This window comes from Myxine glutinosa, chromosome 6 (genome assembly GCF_964187855.1).
Source record: "Myxine glutinosa chromosome 6, kmMyxGlut1.1, whole genome shotgun sequence".
Lineage (NCBI taxonomy): Eukaryota > Metazoa > Chordata > Myxini > Myxiniformes > Myxinidae > Myxine > Myxine glutinosa.
In genome coordinates, this window is record NC_136266.1 from 70,232,973 (window position 1) to 70,245,980 (window position 13,008).

Genomic DNA, 13,008 nt, shown 5'->3' on the forward strand with positions numbered 1-13,008 from the left:
CAGAACAGGATTTTAATACCTGTAGGCCGATGCCGTCTGGTCCAGTTGCAGAATCGGAGTCTAGGTTTGACAGAAACTTCTCCACCTTGTAAGGAGAGAAGGATACCGAGTCCAGGAGCAGCTCAGTATTGGTCAGGAAGTACAAGAGAGGTTTTTGAGGAGAATTTGTCTATCGGAAAGCCAGGCAATAACTGCTGGTTTGACTGGCACCACAAAATAAATTATACGCGATAAACTCAAAAAAGAAGAAAGCAAGACAGTCTGTGATTCAAAATATTATTTAATTGTAATTACAGGGCTAAAAAAACATTTTTTCAGGCAGAAAACCAAAATAATTTTGCAGGGATTTTTCTCTCGGGAGCCAATGGTGGGGGAGCTGAAAGTCCAAGGAGCTCAGGGTTCAAAAGATTAGGACCCTTTAAAACCCCAAAGGCCCTTACGACCCTTAAAAAACACTGAAATATGCTTTTGACCATTAAGATCCCTTTTACCTTTACGATTAAGACCCTTTTGACACGTTTAGATTTATTCATCCTTTGGACCTTTAATACCCTTTAGACCCCTATAACCTCTAGATCTTTACACTCCTTAAGTCCCTTTCAATCCTGAGACCTTAACACCATTTAGATTAGACAGTTTGGATCCTTTCTTGACCATTTTGAGCTTTAGACCACTTGGACCTTTTTAGATCCTTTTTACATGCTTGAGAAATTAGACCCTTTCGACCCTTAGACACCGACTACGATTGGAACGTACCCTTTAGAGTTAGACCTTTAGATCATCTTGAACCTTTTAAGTGCACACCATGCAAACATCTATAGTCTTCTTGCAAACCAAAGACTATAATTTTTTTTCTGCAAGTGATGTGCAAACTCGACCCACCCAGGGGGTGCAGACCCTGCTGGTCAATTAAATAAAGAAGAAAATAAAAGGAAGAGCACAGACAACCTATAATTGCAATTAGCACTCCACAGATTTTACAACCAACATGACTGAGCACCTCAACTACTTTGGTCTTCTATTTTTTTGCGAATGGAACCAACTTCCATATTCTCATTAGTCTCATTCCTCCCTCTAGGTCTTCGAGACAGCTGTTCACCACTATCTCTGATCATTCCCCATCTGAAACTATGATCCTTTCTACCCTAATTAATCCTCCCCAAGCCAAGCTCTTTCCAAATCTGTAGTTTTTACTTTCTGAGAGTTTCCTTTGTATCCAGCCCACCCCATACATTCTTCCCTACCCACGTATTCTTCCTCACATCCCTTATTTGTCCCTGTCTTCCTCTGTGTTGTCCTGCAACCATGCTTTGTGTGCTTCCCCCTCCCATACCCTCTCTCCTTTATACCCTTCCTTTTGTTCTGTTATGTCCTGATCTGTTATATGTTCTAGTTCCTCCATGAGCCTCGACTAGGTATACAAATAAATGAGCAGACCTCATATGAAATGATGTTTTATGCATTTCCCATGGACTTCCTCAGGCTCTCTGTCCCAGTTCTTGCACGTGGTTTGGTTTTTATTCACTTTTAAACTTCTGGTCACGTTCCAACCGTATATTAAAATTTTTATTATGAAAAAAGAAAAGAAATGCAATTTGCACATAAACATTTGACAAAATTTGCATATGTTAGCATGTCCAATTATTTATGCATTATGGTATTCAGGTACAGTGAATACCTTTGGGTAAAAAGCATGATTTAAAGTGCACTTTCTCTTCAATATCATACAGTACAAATATTTATAGAAAATTGTCGGGATTAATATCGTTACGCGAATGAGAACTTCTGCATTTTGTTGTGACCTTTTGCTTTGATTGAGTGGAATGGTTGATAATATAACTATTGTTGTTACGGGACTTAGAATTAGTACACAAGCGATTTTAACGATGAGTGTCTTCAATGATAGTTCGGGAAATAGTGGAAAAATGTGAACTGGTACATAATCATAGGAGCAATGGCACATAATTAGCAACTCACCATATGCCACAAGCAGTCGTCATTGTTCGACATTGGCACAGTTGAATGGCGCAGTGGGGATTTATCCATGCTCATGGAATTGTGCTCCAAAAAAGGTTATGATCTAGGCGCCGAGGGCAGCTGTGTGGTTGGCATTTAGTGGCAATGGGGGAGCTTGGTACGTATGAGGCATAAAATACGACAACAGAGAGGACGTCGACAGACAGAGATCAAGAAAGGAAATATTGTCATGTGTTGCTAAGGAAGTGATATAAAGGATGGAGATTACAACGCGAGAGACGGTGAGTTGGTTTGCATTGTGTCATGCTTGGAGGGATTCACCCTTTGAAACGAGGACATTCTCAGAGGAAGTTATTAATCAGAATCTCGGCTTCAGTGGAGAGTAACTTAGCTAATTTGGGCATTCTTGGTTGGGGCATCATGTTTCTACAGGGGTTGTGAACTCCTGTCAAATCATTCATCTCGCTGGTCATTCCCAGAAGCAAAGTGGAAGTACTTCCTGTGAGGCTGATATCCTAAATCCAAAAGGATGCACTTTGCACAAATGTGAAACAAAGCATCATTGCACTATACAGAACCTATGACATCTATGAGGGTTGGTACGAAAGTAATCTCTTCTTTTTCAGTTCGTAACCAAAGCGTCGTCGGAAAGCTTCGTGAGATCACAATGAAAGTTTTGTATCTCCCACCCATTTTAAGTTGAGCGGCATTTTTTGGTCATTCACGTGACATCGCACCACACTTCCCAAATGGCTGTCCTGCTTAGATGTGCATACGAAGCAGAGAACCGCTGTTGAATTTCTTACTGTGGAGGTTCCTCTCGTGGATATTCATATAGTCTAGTAGGAAGACTAGGTCCCCCTGCACCCCCCGGAGATATACTTCTAATCAGTGTTTCTAGATTGGAAAAAATGTGTAGAAAATGACTAGCTATGGCCCCAAGCTGAAAAAATGTCCCACATACCATTTTTATGCAAATTACTGCTGCCATTATAAAAAAAACGATTTTTGACATATCTCAGCCAATATTGCAGATAATTGAAAAATGAAGGTGTCTAGACCCATGTTTTGAAGGGCATAGATCATGATAGAACTATTCATAACATGATTACATGTGTCTATGGTATACTAGTATGCTAATTAGTGCTTTATTTACAAAATAATCACAGTTTTACGAAATAATAGACTCATATTAAGGTCCGTCTACACAGACGTTAACACAAAGAAGATATCTGCCATCTCTCCGTTACACTTGTGAAACAGCTGGAGGTTGTTGGTCTTCACAGAGTGGAGGAGCATGAAGACAAGATGGCAGTGGGTAATGAACGACATCCAGAAGGCAGCTGTCTTCCCCAGGTGGCCCTTGCGCACCTTTTCCTCAAAGGCATGGTACTTTTTGATGAGGAGTAGAGTTGAGGGGTCTTTGAGGGCTTCATCGAGGTGCTCTCGGTTGCAAGACTGGGTCATTCTGAGAAGCACAGCAGGGTCAGAGATCATGATGTTCTCCTCCTCAGTGAATCTCTCCATCAACAGCCTCTCCATTGCCTCACACACTGTTTTGAGGCAAAAGAGGGACTTTGCGTAGGCCTTTCCACTGAGAACACCTTTGAGAGATCCACTTGTTACTAGTTGTGCCTCAAAGAGAATCTCTGCATATCCAGAACCACGCATCTTGTGTCCAGTGAGCATCCCGATGTAGTTCATGGATGTGTGGAAGGGTCCAATCGTTACTACATGACTAGCAAATTCATTTGGCCAGCGCCAGATGATGGGAAGGGCTTTCATGCAGACACCCAGATCAAATGTATTCAGGACCCATCTCTGACCCACCTCAGCAGTTGCTGCCTCGGAACGCTTCAGTAGCTCACGAACAACTGCGTTGTCTGTGATCGGTTGGTGGATAGGCGTGCAGTAGTCGACTGTTGATTTGCTGGGTGGGGGAGAACCAGTTGCAGAGGTGAAACCCCCTAGCCCAGGCACAGGCTGCAGGCCACAGCTTCCGATGTATCTGATGAAGAGCCAGATGTAGTACTCTTGCATCGTAGTGGCATAGACTGTGTCATTCTCTGCTGGCGGTGTGAATGATGAGCCTTCAGGGAACTTCGGGCCAACGCGAGTAAAGTGCAAGGGTGGGAGAGTTTTTGGTGTGTCGACCTTCAGGCTACGCTGTTGTGACCTATTGATGGTAGGTAGCATTCGGTCCTTGCTGCTCTCGAACCCGGGCTTGACCTCCTGCACCATGATTCCTCCAGCACTGTTTACAATGTTGCTGCCGTGCACACTGGTAGTGGTTTTATTCAAGTTGTCCCACTCACAGTGGAATACAAGGTTGCCCTCTCCTGTCACAATTTGTGGTGTACGATAAGTTGAGACTTCATCCAGGACCTTGGCGAGAGCAGTTTCCAACTCCAAGGCGAAATCGTAGCTCTCAGAGTGTCCAAGCCTGTGTAGTATTGTGGTGAGCTGTTTGCTTCGGAACAGGTGCCTTACAGTCACACAGAGGAGAATGTGCTTTGGTAACTTCCATTTTCCATCTGACACTGCACGGCACAGATCTTGTCCAATGGAGAAGACCAGACGCTTCACCTTTTCTGTCTCGATGCCCTCCTTGCCAGTCATTAGCACGCTGAGAAAGCGGACAAGGTCTGGAGGTAGGATGTCTTCAGGATTGAGCTCCATGTCTTCAGCTGTTGGTGGCCATGGTTGGTCTTTACACTCTCTGAAAGCCTGTAGAATACCCTGGCGAAGTTGGAGGGCAACATTTTGGTTCTTGTTTGTGCTTCCGAGTGTGAATGCTCGTGCGAGAGCATTGGAAACTGTTATGTTTGAGCTGTGCACAAGCCAGAAAGAAATGACATCACATTTGTCATGATCAACCTTCGTGAAGTGGATATGCTCCTTGATTGGGTCATTCTGTAGGCGTTTCAGTAGTTTCTCTGACCGATAATTTGAGTTCTCATATCCATTCAGTTTCAGTTCCTCGACATAGAGCAAGCGCAAGGAAGAAAGCTGTAGAACTTTATTCTGCTGGATGACCTGGGTTTGAATGTGTTCCAGTACTGAGTTGAATGCCTTTTCATGGGCGGCTGACATGCAAGCCTGCTCCTTTGGTGCTTCGGCTCTGTGAATCGCACGCTCATAGTTGTAGAATGCTGTGCGGAAAGCTTTAAAACATGACGGATGGTGTTTGGCCTCACATGCAAAGAGGTCTTTGTTTTTCACCTTTCGATGGAGTCGATAGAGACCCATTTTCTCAGCCCGTGTTTCGATTTGCTCCCATGCATTTTCTTTGTTTTTAAAGGATGGGAAGGTTGTAGGCCTCTCAGTATTGCGATGAGCATCTTTGGTCTCAACTTTCTCACAAAATATACACTCTGGCGGGAAGATGGGTTCAGCAGAACCTCCTGGTTTACGAGGAGAGTGATGCCATGATGAGGTTGATGGCCCTGGTTCTGTATCATCTCCCAGACGATGAAAGTGGCGGACAAAGTGCTTATAACACTTGCTGTGATATCCTACTCTTTCTAGGTCATCAGGAAGAGTTGCCGGGATCTGATCACATACTGATTGCATACGACATGGGGAGTCATGCGGTTGGTTGAGACGTCTATCCCGGATCTTTTGAAGCAGTTGCAGTTTTTCTGAAGCAGATCCTTTAATTTTACGGAGGGGCGTGAAATCCCCATGATCAGACATGGATGGTACATGAAGGATGCATGTAGGAGGAGAGCTTTGGGCTGCAGGTTCTACACTCCGTTTTCTTTTGGGCATGCTTGCTGTCGATGTCTACCATCACTGTTAAATGACAAATAAGAAATCACGAATGATGTTAAAAGTGCCTGTGAAAGGAGGCTCTGAGTTTTCAGTGAGGTAACAGAGGTTCTGAGTCATGTTCTACACTAGGGTACTTTTTAGCTGACTAAACCATGTTTAGTGGCATCAAAAGTGCTAATAGCTAAAACATCTAAATTCTTCCACACTAACGTTAGCTATCTAGGCCAATGAAACATTGTGCTAAGTTACTGTAGCTAGCTCAGCTGTCGTGCCTCTTTCTGGTTCAATTCATATACAGAAGTCAACAGATATGTCTCATGTTTGGCATTAACAAAAGTTTAAGTTACACCGACATTAGGAACATACTGTACATAGATGAGGCTAGCTTTAACGTTAGCTAACATGGTGCTAGCTGGCTCAGCTGTTATTCTGCCTGTTTATGATTTCATGCAGAAACTGAAGTCAAGAGTGTGAGTAACATTATAGTTAGCATCTTACCTGGCTAGATTGGAGGATGAATACCAAGAACAACACACAGATGGAATGGAAGACTGAACTTTCAACTGAGGTATTCAATAACATCAACGTTACCAATTGATACGAGCGCGCGACATTACCAATTGATACGAGCGCGCGAGCGCGCATGTTACATGGATGGAAATGTAAAATGGCAGCTATAGCAGCACTAATTTGGATCTCTAGTCTGTCATTTCTGCACTGTGATTGGATAACATAAAAAAATATGTTTGGGAGTTAACAGCAGGAGTTGGTAGATTTTACGTGGGCTGGGTGAGAAACCTTTAAATAAGCAAGTGAAAATCTCTCGCAATACAAAGTCAATGGTGGGAAGAAAAGTTGAGTGGTACCAATGTTACTGCCAATGTCCCGCCCCTATGCAAGACTCAGGAGCATCTTGTTGACATTTAACCTTGAAAATACCTGGGTTTAGACCCCTTATGTACCATGTTAAGTTATCTGCAGTATTAACGTATCCTTATCATTTGTAAAACTGATTATTTTGTAATTACAGCATTAATATGCATACTAGTATACCATAGACACATGTAATCATGTTATGAATAGTTCTATCATGATCTATGCCCTTCAAAACATGGGTCTAGACACCTTCATTTTTCAATTATCTGCAATATTGGCTGAGATATGTCAAAAATCGTTTTTTTGATAATGGCAGCAGTAATTTGCATAAAAATGGTATGTGGGACATTTTTTCAGCTTGGGGCCATAGCTAGTCATTTTCTACACATTTTTTCCAATCTAGAAACACTGATTAGAAGTATATCTCCGGGGGGTGCAGGGGGACCTAGTCTTCCTACTAGACTAATAGGCGTTTAAAGAATGTGTACTCTACTGTTGATGTGAGCACCTTTAGCTATTGGGTAAAGTGTTTTGAGAACGGGGAAACCGATATTGATGACAAGTCTCAAAGTGGTCGGCCTGCAACCACTGTGAAACAGGGAAAAAAAGTCAGATTGATGTGCGCATTAAAATGCATTGTATTTGACGGAAACTAATGTTAAACAAGTACAAAAAGTTTTAATTAAAACAAAAGCCGCGTCGATGTTCCACAATGCCTAGATGCAGCTGTGCCTATAACGTCGATGTTATAGGCACAGGACATTCCTATTGATTCGATTACTTGATGTTATTTTTGTGCAAAGTGAAAATATATCTCGGCAATTTCCCGTGTGTGGCGACGAATTTTTAATATATCTCGGCATTTTCCCGTCTGTTATTTCAGGCGGTGTATGACTGACCATGCCGTGATTGTAAAAAAATATATCTCGGCAATTTCTCGTGTGTAGCGACACGTGAACGAAGCTATGCTCCTCTCTCCACATTATTGTGACGACGTATAAATTAAATATTTCATCGTGACGATTGTCATCAAATGGACGAATTTTTTATATATCTCGGCATTTTCCCGTCTGTTATTTCGGGCGGTGTATGACTGAGCATGCCACGATTTAAACAAAATATATATATCTCGGCATTTTCCCGTCTGTTATTTCGGGTGGTGTATGACTGACCATGCCGCGATTTAAAAAAAAAAAATCTCAATGGACTTGAAGTTACAGGCCTTTGAGAATTCATTTCGTTCTATAAAGGGCAACTTTCATCGGATTTTCTTCCCGTTTTTTTTCAACCGAGTCTAAAACTATGTTAGCGACTGTGAAAAATGAAATGATATATCGAATTTCATTTGAAATAAAACTGTGTGAGAGAGGAAGACACCACGGGCCTACAAAACAGGCCTCAAAGCTATGCGAGTTAATAAAATGGTGGATATTTGTTTATATGAAGCCTCTCCCAAAATGGGTGGAGCTATGGTTCCCAGAATGGGTGGAGCTTTGAGGTTTTGTCTTCTCTGCAAGAACAAGAAGAAGAAGAACAAGAAGAACAACAACAACAGCAGAGGGCACTCTATTAGCAGCGTCTGCGACGCGGCTAAAAAAAAACTTCACATTTGCCACATATGTATGCAGAATTTTCATTGTAAGTTGAATTAAATTTAGTGAGAAATAAAATAAGAGGCATTGCTTTAATACCGACCCTCATCCTTCTACTATTGTTTTCTGCTTCACAATTTCTTCATTGAAAATTAGTTACAACTGCTCCTACTGACATCGCCCCATCAATTTGATCATCTTGTGCGAGATGCAACATCTACCCTGCTCACGCACTCATTGTTGCCCGGGTTTCAGAATTAGAATTGTGTGCCGACACATTTTGGTGATCTGTTGCTTTTGTGTATGTGCTTAGGAATATTGGTAAAGTGTGGGTAATTTAGGTAAAGAGCGTAAATTGAAAATAAATAGTTAGTTTCTATCACCAACATTGTGGCACAAGTCTCGTTTCAGTTGTATTTAGTTGAATGGCCATATTCTCCAACTGCTCGGAATCCGGTCCACAAGCAGTTCCGTGACTTGGATGTGCTTGCCCCCTTTTTGGCGCCATCCGAGTGCTTCCTGTAGGTGGCTGCGATCCCTGAGCCTGCGACAATATGCAGAAGAGATTAGTCAACTAGGTACCAAAGCTTCTGACCACGATTGAATATCTGACGATAAAGAAAAAAAAATCAACTTACTCTGCTTATGAAAAAGCTGCATTTTCATCATCATGGACTTCCCCTCGTGTAACACTTCAATCGGTTCTTGAAGAACAAAACCTGATCCGCATTTGGAGTGTGAGAGTCGATCATGTTGTTCACATAACGGAATTTGAGGTAATCTTTGTGTACTTCACTGTAAAACCATTTTAAGTTGAGCTTGGACGTGTGATCAACAATTACGTAGTCACAGGAAGCAACTCTTAGGTGACCAACGCCATCAATAAAGAATTCTGCAAGACGAGAGATGACGAAAGAATCAACATTTGGTCACAATTGAGTGCAATAATGTAAGACTAGATTATGTTGCCTTTTTTAGAATTGGAGGATAGTCCCCATTACATGCTTAATCTCGACGCTCTCCTCCTTTCTTTAATGGCCTTATTCTCTCACCTGTGGAACTGTCTTCCTGAAACCATTGTCTCGAGATCTTGCCTATTTTAAAACTACACCTGCCGAGACTTTGTTCTCACCCTTTTCCTACAATTCATCTCCTTATGTCTTGGTGAATCTCCTTTGTTGTTGTCCCACTGTTTTTCATTAGCCCCATTTTGCCTTTCAATCCATTGCCCCTTGGGCTCTCTTCCTTTAAACACAATATCTGTATTTAAGAGAACATCTATAATTGTATCGCAAACGCTCATTACCAGTGTGTGCGACACGCTTGTGCCGTGGGTCGAAACCGACATTTCTAATGCGCTCTGTCCGGCCCAAGAAAAAGTTTATAACGCCATCGGTGATGACACAGCCTGGGAATCCTGCCAGTTCATGATAGTAGCCACCCTGACGCTGAAGGCAGTAGCCATCTTCGTTCTCTTGGGAGATCGTCAGTTTGTGTCGGTATGTTCTGCTGAAACCTGTAGCTTCACGAACTGCTCCTCCGACCTTGGAAAGAGCACAAACAAACAAACAGATGAATGAACCAGCTGCTTACCTATCATGCAAATGATCTGTCTTTGCTTATGGGACTGAGCTGTTATTTATTGGGGTTTATCTCTGGCACCACCTTACCATGTGGATCAAATAAACAATTTCTGATACATTGCCAGCATGGAGCGCTGCATCATACAACAAGCTATCTGTTGGTGGGAACGTCTGCATCCATGTGGACATAAAAGGTTCCAATGCATTTGTAGGAAGAGTATACCTTTGTGTCAGTACCATGGTTAAGTAGACCCTATCATTAGATATAATAGGATATGTGGGTTGGTATAAAGTACATAAATGGTAAGCATTTACTTTTACCATCTACCATATAAAACTGTCAGTTTGTGTGTTTGTACAGATGTCTGTCCCTCTTCATAAGGGTAGGTTTTAAAGGCCAATCTTTTAACACGAATATGTGTTCACTACGGTCTACTTTTGAGGATAAAACAAACTTGGAAAACATTTTTCATAAAAGAGTAATTATGTCTTCTATTGGAATTGTAGACGGTGGCTTGCAAACCAAGCTTAAGGGCGGTGCATGGAAACGTTGAAAAAAACCAAACAATAAATACAAGGCGCAGGAAGGTCAAATTTGCTGCGTGTGATGTGCAATGCACAGAGTCAAACGAGTGTTCATTTCCGTCCGTAGGATGTCTAATAAATAAAGAAGATATAAGCACACCTGACACGAGGCCGAGGCTTCAGACTTTGGCACGCTCACAAGGCTGCACCGTTGAATAAGCTGTTCCATCCCGTCAATGTTTGCGGGATTTTTACTTATAGGAAGTGTACATTTTACTTTAAGATTTACATATCAGCTTACTGAATTCAACCACCAATTATACTCATATTTGAGGTCAACATAGGCCTAAAGGTCAACATAGGCCAAATTTCTAAAATTGTCCATTTTCATCTGATGAACTTAAAATTTGAAGATGATTTGCATATCAGGTCACTGAATTCAACCACCAATTATTTTTTAGGTAAAAAAGATGCTCTACTGAGTGCCATTCTACTTTGTTCTCTTTTGCCAAGTGTCACTCTGAATGATTTTTCAGTTGGTTGGTTGGTTGGTTGGTTGGTTGGTTGGTTTCAGTATGCTAGTACCCAATTGATTAAAAAATTTATTATTTTACGATTATCATTTATTTATTTTAATTATGCAATTAATCAATTTATTGCACACCTTTTCCACCCAATATCCTCTGTATGTGCTGCATGGTGGCAAAGCAATGCTGCGCTGGAGGATATGTTAATTATTTATTTGGCATGGGGCGGTGTACTTTGAATGTATCTGGACTTGTTTTCCAACAAAATGGATGGGTTAGGTTAATAGGAAAGAAGGAACCTAAATGGACTATTCCTCACCTTAAGCTTATTTATATCTGCTCGTTTCTAAAAACTACATCACATGATGGATTCCTAACACAAAGCAAAAAATTAAAATAAAAGATTATTCCAGCTGCTGACGTATCTCAAATTATTTGCACAACTCTAGAGTTATAGTTGCTCCTTAATACACCGGCGTATCATTTAAACAGCATGACTGAATTTTGCAGGAGAGTAGTAGGTCAAAGGCCTTTTTCTTTGTAAATTAAGTCAGGGATTTTTTTTATCATCCAAAATCAAGTGAAAGCAAATGCGATGCTCTGGACATTAGTCTGGCTGCCATCATTTCCAAAGTATGTCACACTCCAATAAAAGGTCTCACCGCTAACATTGCACCAGTGTCAGATGTGATTCTGATGGGAATAGACCCCTGAACCACCTGAGCTATCCTTTTGTTCATAGCAATTGGAAAAGGTCTGTAAGAATAATGACATCCTCACCATATCCAACGTGTTCTCTTCCAACACAGTGAGCAACTTCTCCAGTTTGGTGTCCTTTGTGAATATAAAGTCATCATCCACCCACACAAGGTACTTAGTGGTTACCTGTGAAACAGCCAAATTCCTCCCAGCGAACCAACCCTGCAGATGGATGTATAGATAGCAAAAAACGTTTCAAATTAAGAGCTGCATGTAGGTGTATGCACAAACAAATTTCAAATTATTTATGCTCCAAACTGTTTTTCACCTAGAATGAATCTATTCTATAATGTATGGATTTTATTGCCGACTGTGCATAGTCTCTTTGAACGCACCTTTGCAAAAGGCATCTTGTAGTGTTCTATCCTCCAACCTGTGACTGGCTGCCAGGGATCGCTGTCGTCCGCAATGATGATATGTATATCAGGGTAGAATTCTCGTATACTCGCAATGAGATTATTCAGATAATCATAACGCAAAAAGGTTTTGGTTACAATTGTAACCAACTCGCTGATGTTTCCTGTAAAGAAAGTAAAATACACCATTCATCACAATCATCGATATGCACCATAATCGGCTGCACATAATGAACATGCATCATTGCAAACAGCTAACATATGCCACATTTTTCGCACTCAATTCAACATTTTGTCGATTTATCCCAAAAATTTTTTTTGGGAAAACAGAACTGAGGCTAACGTGTATAACAGCCTTCGTGCAAGAGCCAACACATTGAACATGAAAACATGCACATACACATAAAACATACAATGAATGGCGTGGGAGACAAGAGGGGGAGGGAGAGGGAAACACAGAAGCACAACAACATAGAGAACAAGGATGTCGGTAGATCTGTGTAAGGGGGAGGGCTGGTGAGGAGGGAGAGGAACACGGGATAAACCAAATGAACATTACCAGGAATTTCACGACAAGGAATTTCAGGAAAGAAGTTGGGGATTGAAAGAGGCGGATTTGGGGTGTTTTAACGGGGGTAGAAAATATCGAGGTTTTGGATGGGGGAAGACAAGAGATGGTGGTGAACAGCTGTTTTAAAGACCTGTAGGGAGGAGAGGGATTGAAGAGAGTGTGGGAGTTTGTTCCAGAGGCAGCAGAAAAGAGGAATGAAAGAGTGAAGGTGAGCAGAGAGTCTTGATTTTGGCAGTTTCACCAGAAGAGGGTTGCTGGCAGAGCTTGTGCATCCTGCAGGAATATTTGGGGGACATAGCACAGACGGAGCAGGCGAGCAAGGCCGGAGAGGAGTAGAAAAGATAGAAAGACCACCTACCTGACTGGGGTGAGAGTGAGAGTGAGAGTGAGAGTGAGAGAGAGAGAGAGAGAGAGAGAGAGAGAGAGAGAGAGAGAGAGACCCTCAGAATCAGCTTCATCGTGGGAGAT

At 41.8% G+C, this 13,008-nt stretch overlaps 1 protein-coding gene across 2 annotated transcripts in view; it reads right to left on the reverse strand.

The window, feature by feature from the left end:
• Positions 1-262: 262 nt before the first annotated feature.
• LOC137429945 (beta-1,4 N-acetylgalactosaminyltransferase 1) overlaps positions 263-13,008 on the reverse strand; it is an 81,920-nt gene continuing 69,174 nt past the window's right edge. For both annotated transcript variants that reach the window (XM_078780000.1, XM_078780001.1), the window contains 6 exons: positions 11,949-12,133; positions 11,635-11,775; positions 9,526-9,763; positions 8,858-9,111; positions 7,086-8,763; positions 263-2,816 (listed from right to left, as the gene is read on the reverse strand). In XM_078780000.1, coding sequence (XP_078636126.1) covers positions 8,888-9,111; positions 9,526-9,763; positions 11,635-11,775; positions 11,949-12,133 — 788 coding nt within the window. In that variant the 3' untranslated portion in view covers positions 263-2,816; positions 7,086-8,763; positions 8,858-8,887. The remainder of the gene's footprint in view (positions 2,817-7,085; positions 8,764-8,857; positions 9,112-9,525; positions 9,764-11,634; positions 11,776-11,948; positions 12,134-13,008) is intronic.